Genomic DNA, 27,008 nt, shown 5'->3' on the forward strand with positions numbered 1-27,008 from the left:
GCTTCCATTGAAGACATGTTGACTTCTACGGAATCCAAATGACTGAAATGACTGAGAACTTTAATCTAAATTTGTAAATATAGGATACATACATACTGTACCAGACTGCTTATATATCAGCAGTTTGGTTGACGCCGAACTTGACCTCTATGGCCTCAAAGTTTGAGTTCAACTCAAAATTGAAAATGTGCTTCCAAACCACAAACATTCCTTCGTAATAAATTGTTTGTCAGCCTGATATGAACCCCCCCCCCCCCACACACACACACACACACACACACACACACTAGGCATGTGGAAAATAATCGATACGTATCGATACATCGATTATGACGTGCGCGATGCGAGTGAATCGGTTCATTCACTGTGTGTCGGTAAAATTGAAGGGTGAAATCTCGATGCATCGTTCGCGGAGTGCTTGCACCGGTAAAATCCGTGGTTGCACTGTTTTTTCATGGTAAATTTCACCCTATCCTGTGTTTCCGAGGTGCATTGAACGTACCATCAGAAAAGGAAGGAAAAAAAGGTCTCTCGCAGCCAGCTCCGCACAGTGTGCGGCTGTGCGCTGCGAGCACGCAGCTACCAGGGCTCAAGACTAACTTTTTTCACCACCGTCCCGGAACCGTCCCAAAATACAATTTGAACCGTCCCGAAGTAAATGTATACCGTCCCGGGATTTTTTTTAAACCAAAACATACAAGTGTCAAAAATAAGTATATACCAAAGCAAAGTAAATAAAACAAATCAACTTCAAACAAAATAATTGAAGTTAAAACCAACAAGTGTCCCCGGCAGTTACAGTATTCCTATTGTAATAGAAATACAATTAAGCCAAACAAATAATGTACTGCATGTATTGAATACATGCAGTACATTAATTGTTTGGCTTCATGTTTCTTCTGTAGATAGACTGATTTAGTCAAAATGCTCCCAGATGAAAAATAGGACTTGGTTAAAAATGTTAATCGAATTAATCAGAGGCTTTGTAATTAATTAATCTAAATTAATCACATTTTAATCGCATATCAATATTCGACCTGAGAACAGTGATTTTTATTTTCAAATGGATTTTGTTATTTTAGTGTAGGCTACTTGATCAAGACCAACAGATAACGTGCAGCAATGCAGGTATATGAATACTCAAATGTCTATTACATGGTTGGCATGAGAAAACAAATAAAAACAACTTTATTAGGGGGAATACTAAGACGAAGGATCAATAAATAATAATAATAAATACAATCAATAAAAACTGTGGAATGAGAGCGTTTTGGTTTTGGGGTGTGCATTCCACAGTGTTGGGGCAGCAATTCCAGAACAATCTGAGCATTATAAAACATCTGTTGCTTCAGATGATTATACCAACATATTATTTAATGTCGATGCCAGCTAGCAAGCCTAGCATGGAAGCTAACGTTAAACGTTGGTGTAGTGTAGCCCCATGTCCCCATGGGACCTTTCTTTGGCACACAACCATGGTCTTATCCACGCTTCCAACCGATAGTTTTTCAATCTAAATGTCTCATCCACGGGGCAAAAGCAATATAATTCCTATGATTCCGTTGGGTGAATGTAGTGTGTGCGTTGTTGTTGTTGTCAACGGGAGGACAGAGCATTGGTTTGGTTGACGGCACGGCAAATTCTCATGCTGCTCATGGCTGCACACGAAATGCGCATTTTCAGTGTAAAAACTCCTCTCGTCCCGAAACCGTCCCGGATGAGATACATTTACGTCCCAAATAGATATTTTACAGTCCCCGGGACGTCGGGACGCCGTTAATCTTGAGCCCTGGCAGCTACTCTGCACCGTAGAGTAGACACGTTGAGACAACAGACTATAAAGAGCACCCGCGACGAACAGAAGTGAACCCCACGCACAAAGGAAGCACAACCTTTAGCTTTATAAAATAGCTGTCCGTCGATCAGTTGACTTTTCACTGTAGCGCTGGTGCTGCTAATGATCCACACCCCACAGCTGTTCTAGCTGATTCTCCGACGCGAATCTGCGTCACGACTCGCGATCATCAATTTGTAATTAAAGAAAGCTTCTGCAGTCTGCACACACGTGTACAACAACAACAACGCCACAGCTGGGTGTACTGCTTGTGTTTAAAGTCGTTTACAACCGTTCCACAACTTTCCACTGTCCAGCTTTCCCCTGCTATTCTCTGGGATAGAAGCCTTATTTATATTCTGCAGCAAGACGGTGTCGCACGCCTAAAATTGCAGATCCACAAGCTCACAGCGGGGCGTGGATGAGACGCGTTGTGAGCTTGTACATCTGCTATGTATTTATAACGTTAATAATACATGCAGGCCAGGGTCTTCAATGTTTTTTAGGTCAAGCCAAGGACCACTTAGCTGAGAGTGAGAGATCAAGCAGGGACCCCCACTATACATAGGCAATTATATTATAAAACTGTGTTGCAGATTAAACTACTTGTTTGACAGCACTACGAGTGTGACCTGTCATTTTTGTTTTGTTTATTTGTTTATTTTCTATTTATATGTTGGTAACATTAATTGAGCTATTACATAGGCTATTACATTTTAATCTCTTGAACCCTCTATACTCAAAACCTCAAATTGACCTTTGAGATATAATTATTATACTATAGCCTATGATTATTAGTAATCTAACAATTCCACAATAACCAGCAGAGAGCAGACCCTTTGTTTACTTACATAATTCTATAAGTTGGGTTGTTTGAGATGCAGAGCTATAATACTAACCTACAGTAAAACAATAAATTGCTTTGAATTTAAATGTAATGCATTTTTACATGTTTTGGGAAATTAATAGAGCTTTAATATAAATCCTTTCTATTGTGATGAATCTCCATCAAATCGCATCGTATCGGTAGAGGGGTGAATCGCATAGTATCGCATTGATTTGAACTAAATGGTTATCGCATCGCATCGGGAAGAGGGAGAATCGTATCGCATCGTATCGCCAGGGGATTCCATGTATCTCTAATGTATCGTATCGCTGGCAGTGCATCGAGATGCGTATCGAATCGTGAGATGAGACGAGATTCACATGCCTAACACACACACACACACACACACACACACACAGCATTCTGGGTGAGCGTACCTGGACGACATCGATGCAGGAGTCCAGGTAGATGGACCCTTTGGTGTCCTTGCAGTTCTTCTCGTCCTTGTATGAGTTGAGGATGTAGGAGCCGTCGGGGAGCTGGGACAGGTAGAAGTATCTCCTCTTGAACACCTGATGGAGACACAACACCGCCATGATGGAGACACAAAGGAGACACAAAGCGTCACGGTTAAACAGTGTTGATTTTGGCTACTAAAAACTATGCCGAATAACGGAATAACGTGTTCCTTCCACGCGCTACGTCCGGCCGGGAAAACCCTTTCTCCGCCCTGTCAGGTGAAAAGAAGCGGCTTGGACTCCTCATGCATAGAAGGAAGCATATGGGGTCAGTCCATTGCTCTCCCCAGGTTGGCAGAGGGAGTATAGCGTAGAAGATTACATTTAGAATGATAATTGACAATTTGACACTGGGTGAAAAATAATGGGTTGAAAAATCAGGGGATAAAAGTAAAATAAAACTATGATGGAAAATGTCGACTATCTTTTGTTGGTGATGAAAACTAAGCCATGATGACTAAGTAACTAAATATATTGACAATTTCGTCAACAGAACTAAAAGACATGTCATTTTATGCTTGGTTGCACGTTGAAAATAGCGCAACGCCTTGTGAGCTTGTAGATCGGCTATTTTAAGCTAAGTGTAAAATCAGGACATTAGGACAGCATCAAGGCCCGCCAAAATAATATTTAGTCGACTAAATAAACTGTACATTTAGTCGACTTAAATCTTATGATATTTAGTCGACTGAAACATTTCAGATGACTAAAATGTGACAAAAGATATTCTTTAATTCAAAAGACTATGCCTAAACAGTACAGCGGGGACCTAATTATCACTAGCGTGGTTGTTATGGTTGTTATGATGTTGTTATGCCCCCGTGCTGCGGGTGGTGTGGTTCTGACTGTGTTCACAGCAGACAGACAGACAGACAGGTTCTGACTCACCCTCATGGACACAGACAGGCTACTGTTGATGTTGGCCTTCTGCAGCCAGCCCTGCTTCATGATGCCTGCCCTCTGGGAGCACATCGACGCCGAGTCCTGCACACGCACACACACACACACACACACGCACACGCACACGCACAGACAAAATAATGTGAGTTCACTGAGATACATGACAGTTATTATTGTTGTTGTTTGTTCTGCCAGACCGGGTTGGAGATTATGTTTTCTGTCCCATGTCAAGGCACCCAAGCACCCAAGCACGTTCTGCTCGAGGTTATTTCCATTAAAGAAGTAAAAAAAGTTTTTTTAACCTTTTTTCAGTGGACACTCGCCAACCTTAATCCAGTCGTTTTCCGCATGTCGGACCAATGACTAGTCGGAGAAGCACACTGAGTGACCCCACGCTCGCTCCTCAGGTTAGAGGCACAATGCAATGCCTATGAGGAGTCATGGCAGCCTCCACGTCGCTCTGTTCGCCGTTCTTGTTGTTGATCCGGACCGTGGAATATCTTTTGACATTATGACAAGCGATGGCACTATTTTAAGGCGGGCTTTCGTGAAATGGAGCTACGTTCACAACCGGGTGAGTCTTCAAAGGTTAGTGAAGCTATTTTGTGAAGCTATTTTGACGATCGAAAACTTTAGCGCTGTATGTGTGTTGAGATAACTTGTGATTTGGCACTATAATGAACTGAGATGAACTGACCGAGTTGAGTTGAATGACACATGCTAATTGCTAAATGACGCAAGTTCTTACTTCTGGTTAACTAAACATAATTCGCTGGCTTCTGTACAATGTGCAAAGTAAACAGTTGAAAGTTGGTGAGATTGTTTACAGTGCATTATAGTAGCATGCGCGTAAACAATAGCAGACACAATTTTCTAGATGTGTGCGAGACACTCACATGTCGCAACCACCATGGGAATTCCCTTTGAAATCACACGCTGTCTCCCAAAATTGACGTTTACACAGAGGAGGTGGAATCTGACTGGTTCCCATTAAAGAGTCGGGATGATTTAACCTCTGACCTCTCGATCCACCATAGTCATCTCAACAGCAGTGGGAGAGCTGCCAAGGGAGCGTTTATCAGCAGTGTAATACTCACACACACGCACGCACGCACTAAGTGTTCCATCGCACACAGGGGACCTCTAACTATGACGAGTCATAAATTAATCCATTTAGATAATGCCATGAACACAGAGTGCAATGTTATGAATCAAACACTGACACTGCAGAGAACAGCGATGGTAGGGCTGTGTGTGTATGTGTGTGTGTGTGTGTGTGTGTGTGTGTGCGTGTGTGTGTGTGTGCGCACAAACCAGACAGCCCTAATCACATTGAAGTGGCACTCTGTCCTCTCCTGTGCTCATCCATGCAATGCACCCCCCTCCCCCCCCCCCCCCCCCCCCACCCCTCCCCTACCAGCTTTGTCCTGTAATCTAATTGCCTCGATGTTCTCTCTCTCTCTTTCGTCTCTCTCTCTCTCTCTCTCACCCGCTTTCTCAGTCGTCCTCCGATGCGGGGCGGTCGACACAAACCTGCACGCACACACACACGCACACGTGGCACTCCGCCCCACCAAGGGGGTAGAGAGAAAGGAAGGCGGGATAGACGAGGGGCTATTTATAGGATCTATAAAGGCTTCTGGCTTCACTCCGTTCAGTCTCCTCTGGCCCACACACTGCTGGACGGGCAGCACAAGTCCTTCTAATACCCAGTGCTTCAGTTTCCCACAGAGACACAACATTTATATTTACGAACGCCCATTTAACCCAGGCGGGCCTTGAAGGGTTAAAGGGTAAGACCACTTTTGTAGAGGTTTGGATTGACTAGTTACCTTGCCATGATGTAACTCCAAATGTGGACAAGAAATAAAAAATAATTGCTCCAGTAATTAATTTATAATTCAAAATATGCTCCTCGTTGACTTACATTGTACGCTGATACAGCTCTCACAGTTACTCTTTTAGCACGTAAACAAACACAAACATAGTAGATTCAGACAATATAGAGCATCACCAAAACTGATACAGTTTTTTTTTTAAGCAAATGTTAACTTCCTGTTGATTTTGCCCTTTTTATTAGGGAGAAAACCTGGTCTGGATCCGTGGATCCAGATCTTCAAATAGTAATCTATGCTATGGTCTCCCAACTCTACCGTACATGAATCCAAACCAAAAGCATCGTCCATTGCCTGCTAAAAGCGCTGTGCTGGCACACAAAACTGCCATCAAAGACTATAGTTCAAGGGCGGCCGGCCCACTCACCCTCCCTGTGCTAATAATCAATGTCTGTGATCTAAGGGCCCTCTCAGGCCCCGCCATCCGCCACTCGCTCACTCTCTCACTCACTCACTCACTTTCTCTCTCTCTCTCTCTCACTCACCTCGTCTTTGGCGTCTTCATCTATCTCAAAGACGTGGGCCGGCAGCTTGTCCGTCTTCAGGCCCTTGCTGTGAAATTACAGACGTGCGTCATCGTGTGTCAGTGAACGTGTGTCCAATGTTCAACACATCAACCCCCATCCACCTATACTGTGCTGTACCTGACAGTATGTTGTGTCAGACGTCTTATTTCAGTGGTCACTGAGGCATGTAAATAATTAGCTTAGCCCCTCTTAGGTAGCCGGGGCAGCATTCCTTTTCGGTTTTATGATCCGGTCGGGAGCGGATGATATGTTGTAGTCATCGTTTGTAGTCATCAGGCAGGAACCATCAATCTGGCACTTCCTTTTCCCTCAAAATGATTTTTCTCAATAAAAGCCGCAGGCTACGAGAACTGTTTGTTCCTTACCTTGGCAGCATGCGGAAATCACCAGAGTAAGCCTCGTACTTGTAGTTGATGACGTGCCAGTCGGTATTGTACATCTTGATGCACTGCCAGAGAGGTCAACGGAGAGAGAGAGCTGGATTAGGAGAATTACAGCAGCCACACAATGCTGCACCACCATGCCAATATAACAAGTTACGCCATGCCAGGAATGTACCGGTATCCCAAAGAGAACGCACAGTTCTGTCCTTTTTAGTACGTTTTACCATGACTCATAGAGACAGATTCGTGGACACATACATAGCCATAAACAAGATATCTGGAGCTCATGCACCGACGTGTAACTCAGAGACACCCCGGGGTCTAAACTGCGGATGAGCCTGCGTGGTGTTTTTGTGCCGAAGATGTCTCTTCTTTCACAATTGTTTGTGTCATGACATGAATGTTAAAGAGATCGTGAAATAAAAAAAGAATTTTGTAATTTTTCGTATAAAAACCTGAACTTTTAACATTCGCTTGTAGATCGGCTATTTTCAGCTAGTGTAAAAAAACAACTGTAGACCAGAACTAGACAAACACTAAAGCATTTCAGATGACTAAAATATGACCAAAACGAAATATTTTTTTATTCAAAAGACTGACTAAAAATCAAATTTGGCTGCCAAAATGAACATTGGACCAAGTATAGTACCCTGGGGGTGCCTGCTCAAGTCTATTATTTAGGGTTTGAGTGGTTTAACTGCGAGTGGGAATTGTCCGAGTCTAGTATAGTCAGACCTCGAGCTGAATGTGTCTTTGTTCCGGAGATAAGGCTTGCGTGCGCTTTAACAAGTCCTATGACAACTGTTTCCATTCCATATGAGAGTATTATAAGAGCTGGCTGTCGAATACAGATTGAAAACCTGGCCTGTGCTTAGTAAAAACCGGACCGTGCCAGGAAAGTGACATCACACCGGGCTGTGTTTGTTCATTGCTGTTACGATACATCATGGGTGCAGCTAGCGTTTACTGCGCAGGCATGCTTCGCCCGTCCTCCAAGTGTTTCTTTACGAGCTCTCAGGGCTGACCTGCTGCGTTCAAGCCAGATCATCAATAATTTTTATTTATCGTCATTTAAGTTCACTGTTTTCTTGTTTTTTTCCCTAATCCCGCTGGTTTAAGATGTCGAATGAAGGTCATGTCATAACACTGACGTTTTCGTCTTCAGGAGGCCAATTTGCTCTTAGCTTGCAGCGTTTGAACTCAGTAATGAAAAGATGAACAGCCTGAATACAACCACGGTTGTACTATAATGTACCTTTACGTACAGTCAAATCCTCAGTGTAAATTTAACTTGTGAAAATGGAAATGGAATGGATCAACTAGGTTTATACTGTGAAATCCATGATCTCGACCACGGTCGAAAAATGATGATGAGGCGAAAACATTGTGAAACTGAGGCCAGTTAAGACTGAGGTTAGGGGACTTACATGGCCGGTTAAGACTGAGGTTAGGGTTAGAGTTAGAGTTAGATTTAGGGCTAACGGTTGGCAAATAGTCGGACAACGCGACCAAAGCCACAATGGCTGACAAATAATGTCAGTATGTGGAAATGTCCATACTGGCTGCAGTGCATGGTGTTAATAAGGGCTGATGACGGAGATCAAATCATGTGATAACCTCCGAAGCCGCTAGTAGTCAGAATCGTAAATCATGTTTTGGGGTGTGCAATGGACACAAGTGCATGCCAATCAAAGTGAGTAACTCGGTCAGTCACAGCGAGTCTTTTCCTGGACTTGGCAAAACAAACACAGTCGTAGATTGTATATGTATTTAATATTTATTTATGTACCTCTTTGACAAACAGACTCCGTGCTTCCCTTTCAGCATTCTGGGGTACAGAGGGAACCACAGTCCTCCTCTGTCTGGAGATCTGGGCCTCCTGCATATGCACGCACGCACACACGCAAACACACACACACACACACACACACACACACACACACACACACACACACACACACACACACACACACACACACACACACACACACACACACACACACACACACACACACACACACACACACACACACACACACACACACACACACACACACACACACACACACACACACACACACACACACAGTCAAAAATCAAGAGCATCACAGACCGTTGCCATACTTTCAAATCACAGAGCTTTATGATTCTTCTTTCTTTCATCGCACGCACGCACGCACGTGCACACACACACACACACACACACACACAAACTAAATGGAAGACAGCTGAGAGAGACAGAGAGAGAAATAAAAACCCCAATGATGGAGTCAGAGAGAAAGCCAGGGAGACACAGACATGGATAAGGATAAATAAGGCTAAATAATTCTCTAAAGTCTCTCGGGAGGAGTCTCTCGGGACGGGGGAAAAGACGAGACATATGGAACCAGAACATGCCACTAAACAAAACCACATGTGTCCGTGTGATGCACAAGGCTGTGATGTGTTTGACTGGTAGCAGCCGTCCGATTACCTCAGGAATAAGCTGCGGGGTCATTCTGGGTCCTGTATATTGGGTGAGCTGGAAAATAAACTGCGATTTGTGATCAGATACGTTCTTGTCGAGTGTAAAGCCTTTCCGATTGCTTCAGGGCCGCAAACCTTATAGGAGGGTTATCTACGTAGATGTGAAATTGTCTATTTTGGTCATACGACAGAAATTATGGACAGTCGCACAGGTGCTCCCAAATTCCATGTTTTGGGGGGGCTTGAGAAAACTCATGGTTCATTTTGCAACCTGGTGATGAGCTCACAGATCAGCTGTTTTCGCAGAGCGGACGTCACAGCCACTCCACGCTATGTGTGCGTGCGTGTCTTATTGGGAGAGAGATAGGGACAGGGGGAGACGGGGAGCGTTCAAGACAGATATACTGTACAGTATGTCGCGTTGTGTTCATATAGTGAAGTAAAGACGGTTGCATCCCCACTCAAAATGCACACCTGCCCAGTCGGGCATCACGGTAGCAGACCATTTTATTTACCTGCTCCGTGCAGTCGGGCAGGCGTTAGTGTCAAGTCAACCCCTGAATAGGGTGTTGATACTTTTACCTAAACCTAACCCTAAAACGAAAATGTATTGTGAATACTACTTCCATCACTGCATGTTGCAATGAAACACCAGCACTTCACATGACTGGATGAGCTCTCATACTGAACTGAAGTGAACAATATGGTGGTACAGTAAGGTAGTCAATGGTAGAACCATGGCCTATAATTTCGTTAGCTGAGTATAAATGGAGAGGTAGGTAAGGTTACTAAGGTAGTAAAGTATCTATTATCTAATATTGAAAGCATGGGTTTAGTAAGCAGTGCTTCTACTTTACAAAGTACAAGCTAGACTTTATTAACCTGCTCTCGGGAAATACATTTGAAAATCAGATACTGTAGTTCCGATAGTGCTCCTCTGTTTGTGCAGACAAGGCCAAGCCTCATGTTTGGCCTTAATTCTATTAAGTCAGAGTGCACTACTGTGTGCACAAAGTCTTCTTCTAATAATAACAATAATAATATCTGAGATTTATATAAATACTTAAAGACGCTTTACATTTGTGGGGGGCCAGGGGAGACAACATAGAAATATAAAAAGGACAACTTAATTAGGAAGAAATACAGTAAAAGATAAGAATTAAAAGCAATAAAACAGTACAAGTAACACGTTGAAATCAAGTCAACTTGGAAAGGCTAGTCTAAACAGGGGGTTATTCAGGGCGGCCTGTTTAGACTATAGCCTTTCCAAGTTGACATGATTTCAACTTGTTACTTCTAGGCCAGTGGTTCTCAAAATGGGGTCCGGAGACCCACAGGGGTCCCTGAGGGAGTTCCAGGGGGTCCCTAGGTAAATGATAGATAGGAACCAAATGGACCCTGTATATGGGGCTGTAACTCGGGACCATTTTGGTTCCATTTGTACACTAGTTAAATCAACATTGATTTTACAATATAAATTGGGGTCCCAGAGATAGAAATGCCATTCAATGAGGGCCCATACACTCACTGACGCATGTCAAACTGGGGGATCCTTGAAATAAAAAAGGTTGAGAATCAACCCTGGCATATCTTTACAAATAGGGTCGGTGGGCTAATAATTAAGTGTCAATTTTATTAAACAAATAATTAGAAAGAAGAAAAAAACGGCAGGTTAAAACACTTTTTTTTGTTGTTTTTCTTCTTTGTAATTATTTGTTTGGTCCAAAATATTTGTGTTTGTTGTCATGATTTGTCACAACTCGAGTTGGCTTTGTACGACGCTATAAGGTCTTTAAATAAATACTTTTTAAAATGTCTATGGGGAAAATGCATTGGGAATTATTTCCTGGGCCTGGCGTCATCATGAAAGGGGCGCGGGACCGCAACGCTCTATAGGTGAGGAGAACCCTGGAGTCCTGGAGGGAGAACCACTGTTCTAGGCTTCATGTATAGGATAGGAGAATCCTGGGAGGGGTCCCTGGAGGGAGTGCTGTCTCACCGAGACGTCGTCGACGGGGCAGAGCAGGAGGTCTCTGTGGGGGTCACTGTGGATCTGGGCCTTCCTCTGGAACACCACAGCCTCGTAGTCCAGAGGCTCGATGATCTTTGGCTGGTCCTACCAAGGCAATGGAACAACACAAACACATCAGTCAGTCGTGTGTGTGCGCATGTGTGCATGTGTGCGTGTGTGTGTGCGTGTGTGTGTGTGTGTGTTCGCCAACATGACACGCACTGTAACTTGTGTCCTGACTCCTGGGTCCACTTTCCGGTGAACCGCAACAGGAGTCAGGAGGACACTAGACATCTGGAAATGTACCTTCACTGACTGACACCATGACCCAGACCCACCTGGAGGCATGTTGAAGTCACGCTTTATGTTCAGTGATTACGTTTTGAGTGTCCATGCAGGGACAGATTGATAGCCGAGTGGAGAAAGTGTACCTAATGGGAGATTGTTGCACATAAACACGAGATGGAAAAGTGTACCTGAGGTTGTGTCCCTAGTTAGTAGTTTCCTCCCAATATTGGGTCATGTACTTTTACTTTCTCTCTCTCTTTTCTTTCAGCTGTCTTGTTCTTAGTCAGCGTACAAAGATTATGCCCCATTGAGTGAGGCTATTGCTTGCCAAAAAGAACAGATCTACAAGCTATAACACGGCATCTCGAATACGTTGTTACAAACTTACAGTAGCTTGCAGATCTGCTCTTTTTGGCAAGTGACACTGTCACGCCACAGAATATAAATGAGTCTTAATAACTGTAGTTTCACAACTGCCCTTCAAGGATCACTTCCTCCTCCATGTAAAGCAGAAGCCTCTCTCTCTCTCTCTCTGTCTCTGCCTGTCTTTCTTTCTGTCTTTCTTCCTCTCTCTCCTCTCCTCTTTTACTTTCCACACCCCATCTCTTTCCTCACCCCCCTTCCTCTTCGTAACATGATCAGTGTTGCAGTGGAGGCTCTCTCTCTCTCTCTCTCCATGCTGCTGAGCTGTAGCTTCCAACATGGTGGTGGTGATGTGGTTGAGCTTGTAGCACATGACAGGAAGCAGTGCAGTGTGCTGCTGCTGCTCTGGGCTGCTGGGCATGGGGCCCATGCATGCAGCCAGCAGCACATGGCTGGATGTAATACGTTGAACAGACCTATGATGTGTCTCTGACGCGTTGGTTGGTTGTTGGTAGTGAGGTGGCAGAGCATTACATGAGAGGGCAGCTACATATTGGCGATTTGTTGAGCTCCCTACTGTGATAGATCTGTTTGATGAATCAAATGCATATTCTGTACTTGTTCTTAACCAACCCATTTGTAGAATCGTTCCCGGGTCTAAATGGGTTAAGGGAGGATGGGCCGATCTGCCCATCCTCTGTCGTCACACTCGACTCATGTCACCCTCACTCAGCCATAATCATAACGCAAGGAGTTCCTAATGCAGCTATGGCTGCCCAAATATGGAATGTGTTGTGTAACCTCAATGTGCCATCATGGCATCATCAGACACAAACCATATATGAATGGGCACAAAAGGGGCATAATAATGGTGACATCAGGGATCTCCATATATGGGCATAAAAGGGAATGACAGATACAGAGATCTTATTGAATCGGCAGTGGCGCGTAGCCGTGAGGACCGCTCACACCTTCATTTCTGAGGAATGAGAACAGCTCTAATATATACAGTAGCAGCAGTAGCAAAAAACGTAAAGAAGACTTGCTGCTTTGCTATTTTAATTCATACTAGACCTGTACGTGCCCGTCGGCCTACTTGAGAACGATGCAACTTGGGAACCTAATAATACCCGTTTTAACTGTCTGTCTGTCTGTGTCCCACATGGATGATCTCTGACTGTATCTGCCTGTGTGTGAAGAGGGCAAACTGACTGACTGTGAAAAGTGGACTGGTTAAGTAGGCTAATCAATTGTCAGGTGTGGGGTTGCCATGGCAATCAATTGGCTGCATGAGGCAGAGGCTGGAAATTGCACAGGTGAGGGGATTTAGGCTGATTAGGCCCACTGGCAGAGCCTGACCAGAGCCAGGGCACTGCACTCCCTGCGGGGGTGTGGAACGCGTGTGTCGAATATGAAGTCGGTGGCGCAAACGGTTCTCGAGTTACGTGCATTACAACCGTACACACGCAGACACACTCACACACACACACACACAGACGTGGCACATTTATAGTAGGATTTTAAATTTTACTATTTTGTATTTTCTTACATCCATTTGATTTTCTTATCCAAATTCCAAGTGTTAAGTGCATGGATTTCATCATCAACACCTGCAATGTTGCTAGCAGCTCCAGCTGGCATTGTATCTGCATGTGACAGTAAACACCTGGATATGGTGCAAGTAGACGAGAGTTTGGCAGCAGTATGCTGAATGTGCTGCAGCTAGTATAGCAGGTGAGGGAGTGAGTTTTGGAATGGAAGGACAGAGAGGGAGGGAGGGCTGAGTGGGAGTCTGCAGCCTGTCGTCTCCCTTCGGTCAGTCCGCAGTAATGTAGCCGAACAAAGCTCCTGCATGGCCTCGCACGCATGCACGCACTCACAGACGCACACCAGACACAAGCACAGTTTTTTCCTGGAGGGGGCGGGAGGCCCAGTTGTAGGTTCTCCCTTAAGCTCTTGTCCTCACTGTCCTTCATTACGAATGGTTAGTGTTGTGGGATCGAAATCCTATACCCACAGGCCCCTTTTCCACCGGTTGGGTGCTTTTTGGTTCTTAGTCTATGAGCCAGAGCTCCAAAATTGGAAAATTAATGATGAATTGAGTGTGCAAAACCCTTCCACAGTAGTAGCTTTTTACAAGTTTCTATTTTTTGCATATTTTCCTATATAATGCCTAGTAATTTGCATATTCAAATGTACAATTTCAGAAATATTTTGATACAATACAATAGGCCTACTGTAGGTGAAAATTACAAAATGTGTGATGAATATTAAAAAGCTACTCCTAAGGGTTATCATATATTAATTTACTTATATTGAGCGGCGGTGGCTATGGGGTAGAGTGGCTGGATGGGAATCACAAGTTTGCCAGTTTGAACCTGGGCTCCCCTAGAGTTGGTGTCCAAGTGTCCTTGAGCAAGACACTGAACCCCTAATTGCTCCCGATGTGCTGGTTGGTGCCTTGCATGGTTTCCGCCGCCATCTGTGTGTGAATGTGTGTGTGAATATAATGCACAATCTATGTAAAGCGCCTTGGATAAAGGCGCTATATAAATGCACCATTTACCATTAACCCTATAAACAATTTAATATAATTGTTTATAGGGTTAATTGGTATGGTTTTGCACACTCAATTCATAATTAATGTACCAATTTTGGAGCTCTGGCTCATGGCCTAAGAACCAAAAAGAACTGAACCGGTTCCCAACCGGTGGAAAGGGGGCCTCAGTGGATTCCTCTGCCCAAAGCCCGGTAGCCTCATTCATGTACACTGTAGTCCAGCCAAACCCAGCTAGCTGCACACGTTTGGCTCAGGGATTTGTCGTCATGATCTCTCCACCACTTTAGCATGAGTGAGCTTAACAGTGATTTTACAATATAAATTGTGGGTCCCAGAGATTATAAATTGGTTCCATTTGTACACTCTCAGAGTTAAATTAACAGTGATTTTACAATATAAATTGTGGGTCCCAGAGATTATAAATGCCATTAAATGGGGGTCCGCATGCTAATTAGTGTCAATGTGGGGGCCCTTGACACGAAACACTGGTTTAGCCTCACTTGTATCTTAGCCGAGCATGGGGGAGAGATTGATACAAAAAGGCCCCCTTATTTATGAAACTAGAAACAGGAAGTTAAGACAAGGCTCAAGATGATGAGCCTACGTTCGCTCGTTGCAGATGTTTCTCATTGTTCTATACTTGCTTGCATGTCGTTGCTGTCGGGCAGAAACCTCTCATCTCCAAATTGTAACGTTTTGTGTCATTTTTGGTAAATGAATGCCCTTCTTGACCATGATACTACAACGTCACAGGAAGCGCAAAGCAACATGTTTTGAGCTCGTAGATCTGACCTTTGCTGTTTTTTAAATTGAATACCGTTTAGGACTTGTGAGGTTTCCACCAAACAGAGACGACGTACAATATTTAACCACCTCGTCCTGTATCTATGGACTATTTTCCAAAGAGCCAAGGTTCAAAGGTCTGATACGAACTAAGTCAGTTATTTTTTTTCCTTTTTGGGCTATGTATAGTCCGCTTGTTGAACCTTGCCTGGTGAGAACTCTTTGAAGGCAGCTTAAGTTTGTGCTCTGTGCTGTAAAGCTCTCAGCTGCAGAGCAGAGCGCTCCCCCAGCTGTTCACACAAATCTGGGTGCATGGTTTCTCCATTTTTTTCGTCACATGCGCTCCGTCTTTGGTCATCGGAGCTGCCCCCGGTTTTGTTTTGAATCATCCCACGACTGTCATCTGAGTTTCTCTGCACGGCCGCCGGGAGGCTTGTGGTTCTCTGTGATCTTTTGTTGGGTGTGGGGATGTTGAAATCTTTCGGGCCGAGCGGAAGGTTTTGTTACCAGTGCCAAGTCAAAATGATGCTTCTAACATGGGATCAGAAGCACTGCTGTTTGTTTGTTTGTTTGTTTTTTGTTTATCTGAAACTATAGTGCAGCCGACAAATCATCTCTGTCAGTAATAAGACACACAACGCAATTAAAGACATTTGATGACTGGCTTACAGTATGTAATGAGAACATTACAGCACACCCTGTTGGCTCTGGGAGGCCTCCTGAAAGGCTCCATGGTGACACTTGATTATTAGAATGAGAAGGATGTTTTTTTCTTCTAATTGGAATCGAACCTGGCTGCCTTGCTGATCAGGGCATTTTGCACCCCTTATGGTATGCGCACTAACCACTTGGCTATTGGATCGGCATGAGCACATCATGGTTTTGAGTCTCAGGAGGTACAGATATAGAAATATACACATACACTACACTGAATACAGTATATATCGACTTTTCCAGACAGAGACAGACAGACGCACGCACGCACACAATTCAGCTCCAGGTTAATTTATCTTGTGATGAAACTAACTACAGAAGTGCATAATAATGTGTGATATTAAAATAAATGTACTGTATATAAGCTTATATAAACACAATAATAATCGTTTAGTTAACCTCATTGACTATCTAGTATGTTCAAGGGCTTCTGGAGAGACAAGCCTTTTCAGTTGCTCCTGACTTTGCAAAGTTTGCATACAGCTTGGCCATGATTAAATATGTCCAACATCCACAGTAGCATCATAATTGACTGTAGATCGCAGCTTATACAACTTATAAAAGCCATAACCAACACTACACAGTGAATATACCACACTCTATTGACATTATATTAATTTAAAATAGTCTTGCCTGGCTATTACTGTATCTATCAGACAGGTCATGCTGATATTGGTAATATACTCTATCTCGCCGTTTGGTCTGATCAAATTGCAGCCTGCTTTATAGGGGCTCTTTCAGCGAAGACTCGTTTTGTGTACTGGAACGCAACGACAAACTAAAGAGGCCATGAACAGGACAGGAGAACCGGATGCATGAACAAAATTAAGACGCACACACGCACGCACACGCGCACGCACACACACACGCCTAAGGGAATCCCCCATGTGAGAGGAACACGGGCCATACCAACCTCCACAAAACACTGCTTGTTCTCAGTTGCCATGCCAACACCATCAACCCCCCCACCTCTATCTCTCTCTCTCTCTCTCTATCACACACACACACACACACACACACACACACACGTGCCGGCCTGTTGGATTTATCTTAAACCTAAATCTCGGTCGTATGCCTGTACAACTGTGCTTGCGGGAAACGACCGATTTCTCTACTATACTGTAGCCGCCCGCGTCACAAGTTCAATCACAACAACCCATGTCTGCTGTGCCCAATCAAGACCCCCATCACAAGATTACTTGTAACCTCATTGCGTCACAGTCATAAATAAAGCTGATCATCATAAGACCCAAGAAGACACGCCTGCACTCCCTGCAGTCACTGGAACAAGAAGTCATAGTATTTTGTCTGGAATCCCTTCATCAGAGATGATGGTGACGGGCCGTTGACCCGGTTTGTGACACGGCTATGGAGATATTAATTGGGAAGGACAAGGACAAGGGTTGCGGAGAACATTCTCAACAAAAGATGATGACATTGCAGTCGCTCTACACTTCTACAGTGACATCATATTGGGTTACTTGGGAGGTCACGGCATGGGGTCAAGCCAGCCCAACTAACACCAGAATCATTTTCTCTCATAGCAAAAGCACACACGCACACACGTGTGTGCGCACACACACACACACACACACACACACACACACACACACACACACACACACACAAGGAATGCTTTATTAGCATTATAGCCTCCAAGCTGTTCATTCCAACCAACTGAGCCTAATCCCCCCATTATTATTGCAGATTTGCAGTCTTTTCCAGCCAACATCAACATGAACTTACAACTGCAGCAGTGCTCTTTAATTAATTTGTGACACTCACTCAAATCAATACACGGTCGTGAACACACACACACACACACACACACACACACACACCAATCAATCAATGTGTGAATGTGCACATACATGTAGCATGCCATGCATTAAACCCATGGGCAGACATAATTGCCCCAACGAGGCATGCTGCAGCTGTCTCTCTGTGCCCCATGTAATGGCACACAGCACAGCTCTCCTTCTCAAGCACACAAAAGGAAAAAAACCCATATCCATGTGCTTCTGTGAACAAGGTCACACCACCACACACGAAATTGTAGCCTGTGATACTGATGATGGCATTTTAAGAATTTAATTATCCCATTCCTCACTGACTGAGGGAGTCGGTTTTCTCTGCGTTTCCTCATCAAACAGGGAGGACCATTAAAACAGGATGATTTCAGGACAGGCAGCGTGGACGGTGGTACTAGTAAAACTGGCGCTTCTCAATGGAAACAGGCAGAAAACCGAAATTATTTTAACAAAAGCACATGGCAGTTTGCATAATATGACAGACACTCGAGTAGCTTTCTTGCTTGCTGTGTGTGTGTGTGTGTGTGTGTGTGTGTGTGTGTGTGTCACAGTGTGTGTGTGTGTGTGTGTGTGTGTGTGTGCGTGCGTGCGTGCGTGTGTGTCTTCCTCACCACCACCACCGAGGTCTTCACAGCCTCAGAGACGCTCTGCCGGACCTCCGCCGCCGTCCCGGGTTTGCTGAGCCTCTTTGTGAATTTTCGTACCTCGGACATGACGGCTGTCCTGTCGCTACCCGGTCCGCTAGTACCGTATATACCCTCCAAAAAAGAAGTCACCCGCTCCTCGGCTCGTTATGTATGTTTTTCCCAGTCCCGGCGTAAAGCAGCCACTATACGGGCATCATTCTCCCGGACGGAGGGAGCCGAACACAGTGAAGTGAGTGACAGCCAGATGCGGAGGACTGGAGGAAGGAAGGAGGCGGTCCACCGGTGCGGCGGGCGGCAGACAGCGGTTTGTAGCGCGGGCGCGTTCGGAAATAACGCACTGAGCGCACTGTGCAATGCAAACTAATGGGCGAGTGCGCTCCGGTGTGGTATTTCCGAACGCGCCCATAGTATGCGAGCAATGTTGCCAGGTTCTGAGATAAACAAGCCGTTTCGGTGATGGTCACCCCATGGGGTCTTTTTGTGCACTTCACAACAAGGATACAACAAAAACACAGCAAAAAAACACAATAGCAAGAAAGCACAGTAAAACATAGTACAAAAACATAGTACAAATGTGCCAACACACATGGTTATAACAGTTACCATACGTACTCAGTGGAACTTTTTTTTGAAAAATGTGGTGCTACGATTGTGCGCAGGGAGACGACAATTAACACATCTTGCCTGCCCAAAAAGTAATTCCTGGATATGCCACTGACAGATGGTGGAGGTGAACGGAACACTCCCTACCCTACCAACTGTCATTAAGACAATCCCTTGACTCCTTCAAAACCCCTCTCAAGGGGCACCTACGGACAGCTGCAATTCTAAACTGGTAAAATCCCCCTTTTTGCCAACAGTTTTTGTATTGAGTTGTGCTTGAAATATAATTCTGCAAACTGTTAATAAATACTTCAATCAATCAATCAAACCATGGTTAAAACGCAGAAAAGGAAGCCAAACGTTACTTACATTAAGCGGACATGGCAACACTACTGCTGGTGACGAGGGGAGGCGCGCCTCCTTCATTCAGATTACGTCCCATGGCTCAAGGGGCGACCCGGACCGCGCTGTGCTGTAATTGGCCACTTGGTTGTCAGGCAACGGATGACACGGGACAATCTTTGTATTTAATCTAGACACCTTTGACGCATTATGAGTACATTTGCAATGGATTTGCATTTTGCACATCCTATGGATTGCACCACAGTATACAAATATTGGTGGAATAAATAAATACAGTATTGGCGCCACTGTGCCAGCCTAGCTTTAATAGCAGGAGATAATGGTAAACTCTGGCAACCTTTGTTTGTAGTAGTAGGTTAATACAATGATCTTAAATTAAGATCATTGTATTAACCTACTACTACAAACAAAGGTCTGGCAACCTTTGCTTGTAGTAGTAGGTTAATACAATGATCTTCCACGATACGATATCATATTTTTATTTCTGTATTGTTGTATTTTGTTTCTTGGAGGGCTGGGCAGCAGAGCGGTTGCCTCGCAACCATGTTAACCAACCAGAGAGCGACAATCTTCTCAGCCAGGCAATGGAGTGAGACTGCTCAGCTGGGTACCTTTGGTAGTGGTACCTAATATTTCATTCATAAGTCTGTTATTATGCTCTTTCGATGTGGACAGACAATCTAAGTTAAAACCGTCTGTGCAAGAGTTAGAGTACCATGTGTCCCTCTGATAAATTTAAAATAATTCCAAGCAAACTGACCACAATTCAGCATGGGCTTCTGTGTCTCATTTCGGGATGAGAGTAGAGGGCCTGGGGCTGGGGCCACCTTGTGGAAAGTTGTGTAAAATGCAGTTTTTCAATTGTTCAATCCAAGAACTGTCATTACCTAAAAATAAGAGACATGCGAAATGCATATTATATGGTGGCACCATAAAAATAATTCTGTCCATGGCCTTATTCAGCCCAAGGAGTGTATTTCATGCAAAACGAATGCTTGCAATGGATTCAGAATAATGAAAACCCCCTAGTTTGTCACGTCACATGCTATTTTAAAGCAGAATGAAATTTAGATTTTGCCTTAATATAGGCTGTTAATGGTGGCAATATGTATTTGGCCTCTGTGGAGACCCCGAAGGTCGCCGGCTCGGGCTCCCCTAGCTAAATCATCGGAGCATGCCCTGGGCTACATCTGTGCAAAATGTGGCTGTTTTAGACTAATTAGCGCAATCAGAAAAATGCACACAAAGTGCACAAAGACCTGCACTTGCAATACAAACTTTATTTAGGCAACGTTTCGGTCAAAGTCTGGCTAGCGCCCCTCAAAAATATAAAAAGGAAAAAGCTATGAGATAAAATGTTAGCTTTCACCACAAATCAAACTAAGATATCAAGGTCCAAATAAAAGGGCTTTCTGCCAATAATAATTGTCAAGAACACATCATGAGAATGTGAAACGGTCTGCACGACAAGGAGTAGTTAACGTTCTTGCCTCAGCTGTGATCTTCTCTAGCCAGTGTGCCAATTTATACTCGCCGGCAAGAACCGATCTTTAAGCTAAAAATTATTTCTCGCATTATACAGAATGCGGTCATCTTTTTTTTCTCCACTTAATTTATTGATAAAATGACAAGAAAAAAAGACAATACAAAAAAACAAAGCAAGAGACGAAAAGAAAAACAAAAGAAAAGAGGCTGCATTTTTCATATTACAGGATACATTAATTGAAGAATGCATTCATCTTCAGGCTAATTCTCTCAAAGCCCAATTCTTCGTATCAATCTCCCTCCGCAGTCTGCTGTACTCGTCGGCCAGGATCTCAAAGTCCTTGCCGAGGATCTCAAAGGACTTCAGCTTGTTCTCCACGGAGTGTTTTTGTTCCCGACAGGTTTTCCGCTCCGACTCCAGCTTATCCCTGCAAATGGGGTCGAACAAGACAGAAAAATGCAATAGATTTACAGCCATCGGGGTGAGCAGGGATATAGTTGACTAAGACAGTGGCCCTAAAAGAGACATGACACTGTGAAACGAAGTTCATGATCCAACATTTTAGATGGGAAATTGTGTGCAAATGTATGAAATAGGGCTGCAAATATAGCACTCTTAGGGTACAGAACAAATATTTAAGAGGCTATAACAAGTATAAGGGCCGATTCATACTCCTATTTTACCGCTGTTTCGGCGCTGTAGTGACGAAATGATTTCGGCTCGTCAGAAATTTTCAGTAGCACCGAAGAGCCGACTTTAGGACGGTACCCGCCCCCCGAACCTCAAATGACGTCACATTGTAGGCTCTACAGAGCCGAACCGACTTTTATTCGGCTCTAAAATAGGAGTATGAATCGGCCCCAAGTCAGAAGTTGGCACTTGCCTGATTTTTCTATGGGCAGATATGTTATCAGCCTTGTATGTATCCAACTCAATCTCCACCATCTCAGTCCTGTTGAGGAGAAATAATTTTGACATGCACGATTTATTGTATTCTCTTCTGCACTTACACCCTATATACACTTTGTTGTAATGTACGTCAACAGCAATAGCACAACAAATAGCCAGCAGTGTTAATTTGTTTTTCACCTGTTATATGAAGAGAATAGAGACGCTATAGGGTTCATGTGGTTAAAAGAAAAAGCAATACTGAATTATACAGTTTCACTGATTTGCACATAAAAGCACAATATTAATGTTGCCTTCAAGATGGTCTCCACAGAAAATTGACATGACTTCTATACACTCATGTAGCCTGGGAAACATTCCTTTTCAGGTTTATGATCCGGTCGGGAGCGCATGGTAATTTATTTACGTCATGTTGTTGTAGTCACTGATTTGCAGTAATCAGGCAGGAATAACAAGCCGGAATCAGAAGTACAGAATATAATTCCTGCAATCATCATTTTAGGGACTACCCAATAAAATCCTTGATACTGCATAGTTTTGCTGATTATTAAAATATAAATGATCGTGGGGAATTATTTGGGGTAAGTTCTTATTATGGTTGTGATTTCCTGTCTGATGACTACTAATCAGTGACTACAACATGACGTAAATTACCATCCGCTCCAGACTGGTTCACACAGCGATTTAGTAACTTTTCTCCGAGGTGGAAAGCCTGGTGACGCAAGGTTAACACTCATGAAGTTCAAGAGTTGACAAGTGTGAGCAGGACAGAACAGCAGCACATCAGTGAGTCAAACAAAACAAAACAAAACATGAGAAGTCTCTACCTGACTTTTTGCATGACTAATTCGCATTTGCCCTCAAAGTAGTCCAATTTCTTCTTGTCCACGTCTGACTGGACATTCAGCCTGTGGTCAAAAATGAAAGACTGCAGAAGTTGGACGCACCTCATCAGCTCCTGTGCAGAGAATTAAGGGCAAACCATCAGGGACAATTAAGTTACTTTACATGAGAGTAGAACTAGTGGTGCAAACTGCCAATTGTTTAGGAATTTCATTAATTGAAATTTGAAACAAATCCTGAATTTCCATCAGGATCAATACAGGTTTAGCCATCTATAAACATCAAAAAGCTAAATATAGCTTATGATACACACAGAATAAAAAATGGATGTTATATTCCTTAATCTTAAAGGTGTTTGCTCTTGCCATAGTCCTGTTACCCTATATAGTCATAAGAACTGAAATAAACCCGTACAGTGAGGTAGAGGTGGGTCTGACGTTGCAGCAGAACAGCGTTCTCCCAGTACCGCTCCTTCACACTCGCAGCCCTTTTTCTCTCGTTGTCCAGCAGTCCTGACAGGTGAGACAGCTTGACGTTCTTCAGCCCCTCGCTGGCCTTCTCTGTCAGGAGATTTAAAAGTGGTACATGCGCTGGTCAGCAACACTTCCCGAAGCATTCATTAAAAATGAGTTTGTTTTTGTTGCCTTTAAGCCTTTTTTGATAGAAGTGAAGATTGACAGAAAAGAGGGAGAGAGAGAAGGGGAGAGACATGCAGCAAAGGTATATTTTTGCTGTAAAACAAATCAGGTCAACAACAATATCGGGGCAAAGAAGAGTTTGTCTACCCCATTCAGGCTGGTAGAAGGACAGGAGGCTGAAACACTTCTCCCTGAGATGTTTCTCCAGCTCTCCGGGTAGACTCTGTTTCATCTTTTGCACATCCTAGTGGAGAGAACACAGGCCCACGCATCACATAACGGCAGGTTTGAAAGTAAGCAGTAAAAAAACGATCTATACACAAGCCACATCAAGTAATAATAATAATAAAACTATTTGTATAGCACCTTTCATGACATGAAATGCAGCTCAAAGATCTTTATAGAGCAATAGAGGAAATTAAAACAATATTACAATAATAGCAGTAATGCAATACAGTGAGTGACATGAATAACAACAAAAGTTTTAAAAGCTCAAAAGCAAGAGTATAGATGTATTGAGCTTTGCTTCAAAAATGTCTACAGAGGCTGCCTGTCGAAGGGCCGTTGGCCCGTAGAATCAGAAAGCTGCTTCACCGTGTTTTTAGTTGCCATTGTTAGGCACATCGAGCAGGCCAGCAGTGGTGGACCTGAGGGGGGGCGGTTTGGGACATTCTAGACAGGCAGGTAGGTAGGAAGGTGCAAGGCAATTGAGAGCCAAGTAAAATTAATAAAAGATCAATCCTAAAAACAACCCGGAGCCAATGTAGTGACGCTAAAACTGGAGTAATATGTTCTCTCAAGTAAGCATGCAAGTGTATTATTTAAATGACAGACCTTCTCTGGGGGCATGAGGTCCAGCACCTGCTGTGGATTCAGACCCAGTATGGAGGGCTGGTCTTGACTGGTAGTGGTGCTTGGATCCAGCTGTTTGGAACACTGTGCCACCAGCAGACACCGCTCCATTGTCTCATTGAACTACACAGACGGACACAACCACAGCAAGGCCTTGCTCAGTTATTACATAATTGCAATTATTAGTGATCCAATAGAGATCTACATACATACGTATGCTACTGTCAAATTACTGTGTATATTTCAGGTGATTCCTAGTACTGTAGATACTGTACAAGTGCCACAGGAAATCTGAGAATGTCTGAAGCTTATATTTTAAGTTGAATTGATTAAAAAAAAAGTAAAGTGGATTGAATCAGATAAATGCTTATATGCATATTCTTATATAATATTCTTTTCATAGAGTTGCTACGAACTACGAAGCAGGGATTGTTTGGGGGACACTAGCCGTGGTCTTGAACTTGTGGACTGCACCAGCAAGCTACAGGCTGATTCCACTACCATGTTCTGATCATGGGGTACGGCATCCTTCTGTCTCCTGATATGATGGTCCTGGGTCATTTCCCGCAGCTGACCGTGGAGGCTCTCTGCGTGCAACCAGCGGCGCTTCTGGCACTGCAGCTTTTGCTCTGCCTGGATGGATTACATGGACAATGACACAAAGTTACACAGACTCAACCACCAGCACAGTCATGCATGCAGAAAGACATCACCACAGGCACACTTCATCTTGCATTTAAATTAGAACCTGAATTAATGTTGAATTAATGTAACAAGCATAGAAGCCATGGATAACTAACTGCATTGCACGACAAGAATAAAGAATCATTGTACTCTTTTGTCTGTCATCTTTGGGAAAAGGCCTCTGCCTCAGCCAATTGATTGCCATGGCAACCCCACACCTGCCAATTGATTACTTAACCAGTCCACTTTTCACAGTCGGTTTGTAATCTTCAGAGACAGGCAAACAGATACAGAGATATCCATGTGGGACACAGACAGACAGTTAAAATGGGTGCTATGACAACAGGTATTGCACACTACAGAGATCTCCATATACCGTATGGGCACAGAAGGGACACCGACAGATAGTTAAAACGCGTGCTATGACAACGGGTGGTAGTAGGTTCCCAACTAGTTGCATCGTTCCCAAGTAGGCCGGCCGGTGGCCGACAGGCACGTACAGGTCTACATGCTTCACTCCAAATGACTCGATCTGTGATCGGCAATTTATTTATCTGGAGAAACCGATCTTTTACACAATCGGTGATCAGTCCCAAAATACCTTCTCCAGTGTGGTCTTGGTGCCGACGGTCAGCCCAGTGCTGTCCACATGCTGCGACATGGTGGCCAGCAGCCGGCAGAACTGTGGGTTCTGAGTCAGATCCTCCTCGGCCACATCGCACAGAGGGAAGAAGGACAGGACTGGACGGAAACAGACACAACACATTGAACTCACCAAGGTAAGTGTAGCAGTGGCTCAGAGGGCTGTATTTTGCGTGTCTTAAGTACCAGGTCTTATTACCTAACTTGAGTAAACTAAAGACCTGGAGGCGTGATCAATGCTCTTTAGTCACTCAGAATAGCCAAATGGCATTGATCACACAGGTCTTTAGTTTACTCAAGTTAAGTAATAAGACCTGGCACTTAAGACACGCAAAATACAGCACAGAGCCTCAAAAGTCTAATATCTCCCCCAGTCCAGAGGGATATCCCTTTGGTCTGGTGGTTAAGATGTTAGACTTTCATGCGGGAGGCCAGAGTTTGAATCCCAGGAGTTACATAAGCAGGTTGTGTTAAATACATTTGTTTTAAACTTTTAATGCGGTTCAATCAAGGCACAATGCAGCATACAAGCAGAACCCAATGCTACTGAAGTTTCTGACATTTTTTAGACCTACATAAAGCAAATATCCAAATTTCAGAAAAGCTTTATGGAGGGTTCCGAGAGGGGCTAAATGCGGCAATGGTCAATTAGTCCACTATTAATTAAATTCCAATTCAAAGGGCTTTGTTGGCATGAGAAAACATACGTTTACATTGCCAAAGCAAAAAGTGGAACAATACAATCAAAAGTATGTATAAATGTATGTGAAAATCAGAATATCCAATAAATCAATTTACCGGTGTATATATACCAAGATCACTAGCTCTATACTATATGTTCTGACACTATATGCTCGATGCAGAATACGTGCAGGAATACACACAATGATAATTAGGGTGGTTGTGTTCCATTTGATATCATATCCTTCTCCTATCCATGGTTATTGGTTATGACTTATATGAGCCCTATGTTTCAGGGATACTCCTCTCACAGCAGCCCACGAATCTAGCTGGTGTCTGGACCCTTTGCTCTGGTCCATAGCCCTAATGCCCAGTGCTATACTGGGTATGTAACTCGGTATCCGGAGAACTCGCCAGTTTACAAACTCGCCGCAACGAAAATTCTTCATCAATGTCTTCATCGTTATGCCAACAGGCTGACTTCATCAGGGTTCCTTGACATGAAAAGGTTTGGGAGCCACTGAGTTTATAGTTACCTTGTTGATGCAAGTTGTCTCCTTCAAGGCCTGCTGCCATCGTCGACTATGAATTATTATTATTTCCAATAATGACAGAGCTGGACTGTTAGTAAGTTAGTTGGTCAGTAAGTTGGTATCAGTATTTCATGAAAAACATTAATACTATAGTTGTCTTTGTTTCTATCTCGGTTTCAATCCCTTTCAAACAAAACGCAATGGACCTCCTCCGACCGATACGATCAATAAGGAATGATGGACCTAAG

At 43.7% G+C, this 27,008-nt stretch overlaps 2 protein-coding genes across 3 annotated transcripts in view; both read right to left on the reverse strand.

Moving 5' to 3' along the window:
• dock11 (dedicator of cytokinesis 11) overlaps nucleotides 1-18,736 on the reverse strand; it is a 100,009-nt gene extending 81,273 nt beyond the window's left edge. For both annotated transcript variants that reach the window (XM_080791800.1, XM_080791799.1), the window contains exons 1-7: nucleotides 18,491-18,736; nucleotides 11,349-11,465; nucleotides 8,673-8,762; nucleotides 6,866-6,948; nucleotides 6,459-6,525; nucleotides 4,067-4,162; nucleotides 3,098-3,232 (exon numbers count right to left, since the gene is read on the reverse strand). In XM_080791800.1, coding sequence (XP_080647926.1) covers nucleotides 3,098-3,232; nucleotides 4,067-4,162; nucleotides 6,459-6,525; nucleotides 6,866-6,948; nucleotides 8,673-8,762; nucleotides 11,349-11,465; nucleotides 18,491-18,592 — 690 coding nt within the window. In that variant the 5' untranslated portion in view covers nucleotides 18,593-18,736. The remainder of the gene's footprint in view (nucleotides 1-3,097; nucleotides 3,233-4,066; nucleotides 4,163-6,458; nucleotides 6,526-6,865; nucleotides 6,949-8,672; nucleotides 8,763-11,348; nucleotides 11,466-18,490) is intronic.
• Nucleotides 18,737-21,163: 2,427 nt separating this feature from the next.
• haus4 (HAUS augmin-like complex, subunit 4) lies at nucleotides 21,164-26,974 on the reverse strand. The gene is made up of 9 exons (XM_080792510.1): nucleotides 26,764-26,974; nucleotides 25,506-25,645; nucleotides 24,722-24,853; nucleotides 24,203-24,343; nucleotides 23,516-23,612; nucleotides 23,145-23,290; nucleotides 22,715-22,845; nucleotides 21,862-21,930; nucleotides 21,164-21,405 (listed from the first exon to the last, which is right to left on the reverse strand). Exons 1-9 carry the CDS (start codon nucleotides 26,801-26,803, stop codon nucleotides 21,234-21,236), a joined length of 1,068 nt encoding a protein of 355 aa, XP_080648636.1. The 5' UTR covers nucleotides 26,804-26,974; the 3' UTR covers nucleotides 21,164-21,233.
• Between the last annotated feature and the right edge of the window lie 34 nt (nucleotides 26,975-27,008).

This window comes from Protomyctophum bolini (assembly GCF_963924005.1).
Source record: "Protomyctophum bolini genome assembly, chromosome: 20".
In the NCBI taxonomy this organism is placed as follows: domain Eukaryota; kingdom Metazoa; phylum Chordata; class Actinopteri; order Myctophiformes; family Myctophidae; genus Protomyctophum; species Protomyctophum bolini.

What these genes read in the sequence shown, in the direction of transcription:
- haus4 (XM_080792510.1), bottom strand. Translation starts at nt 26,803, where the DNA reads ATGGCAGCAGGCCTTGAAGGAGACAACTTGCATCAACAAG. An exon ending in TACCCCATGATCAGAACATG is followed by an intron (nt 24,344 to 24,721) that starts GTAGTGGAATCA and finishes CCGTCTGTGTAG; the next exon opens with TTCAATGAGACAATGGAGCG. An exon ending in ACCTCATGCCCCCAGAGAAG is followed by an intron (nt 23,613 to 24,202) that starts GTCTGTCATTTA and finishes TCTCTCCACTAG; the next exon opens with GATGTGCAAAAGATGAAACA.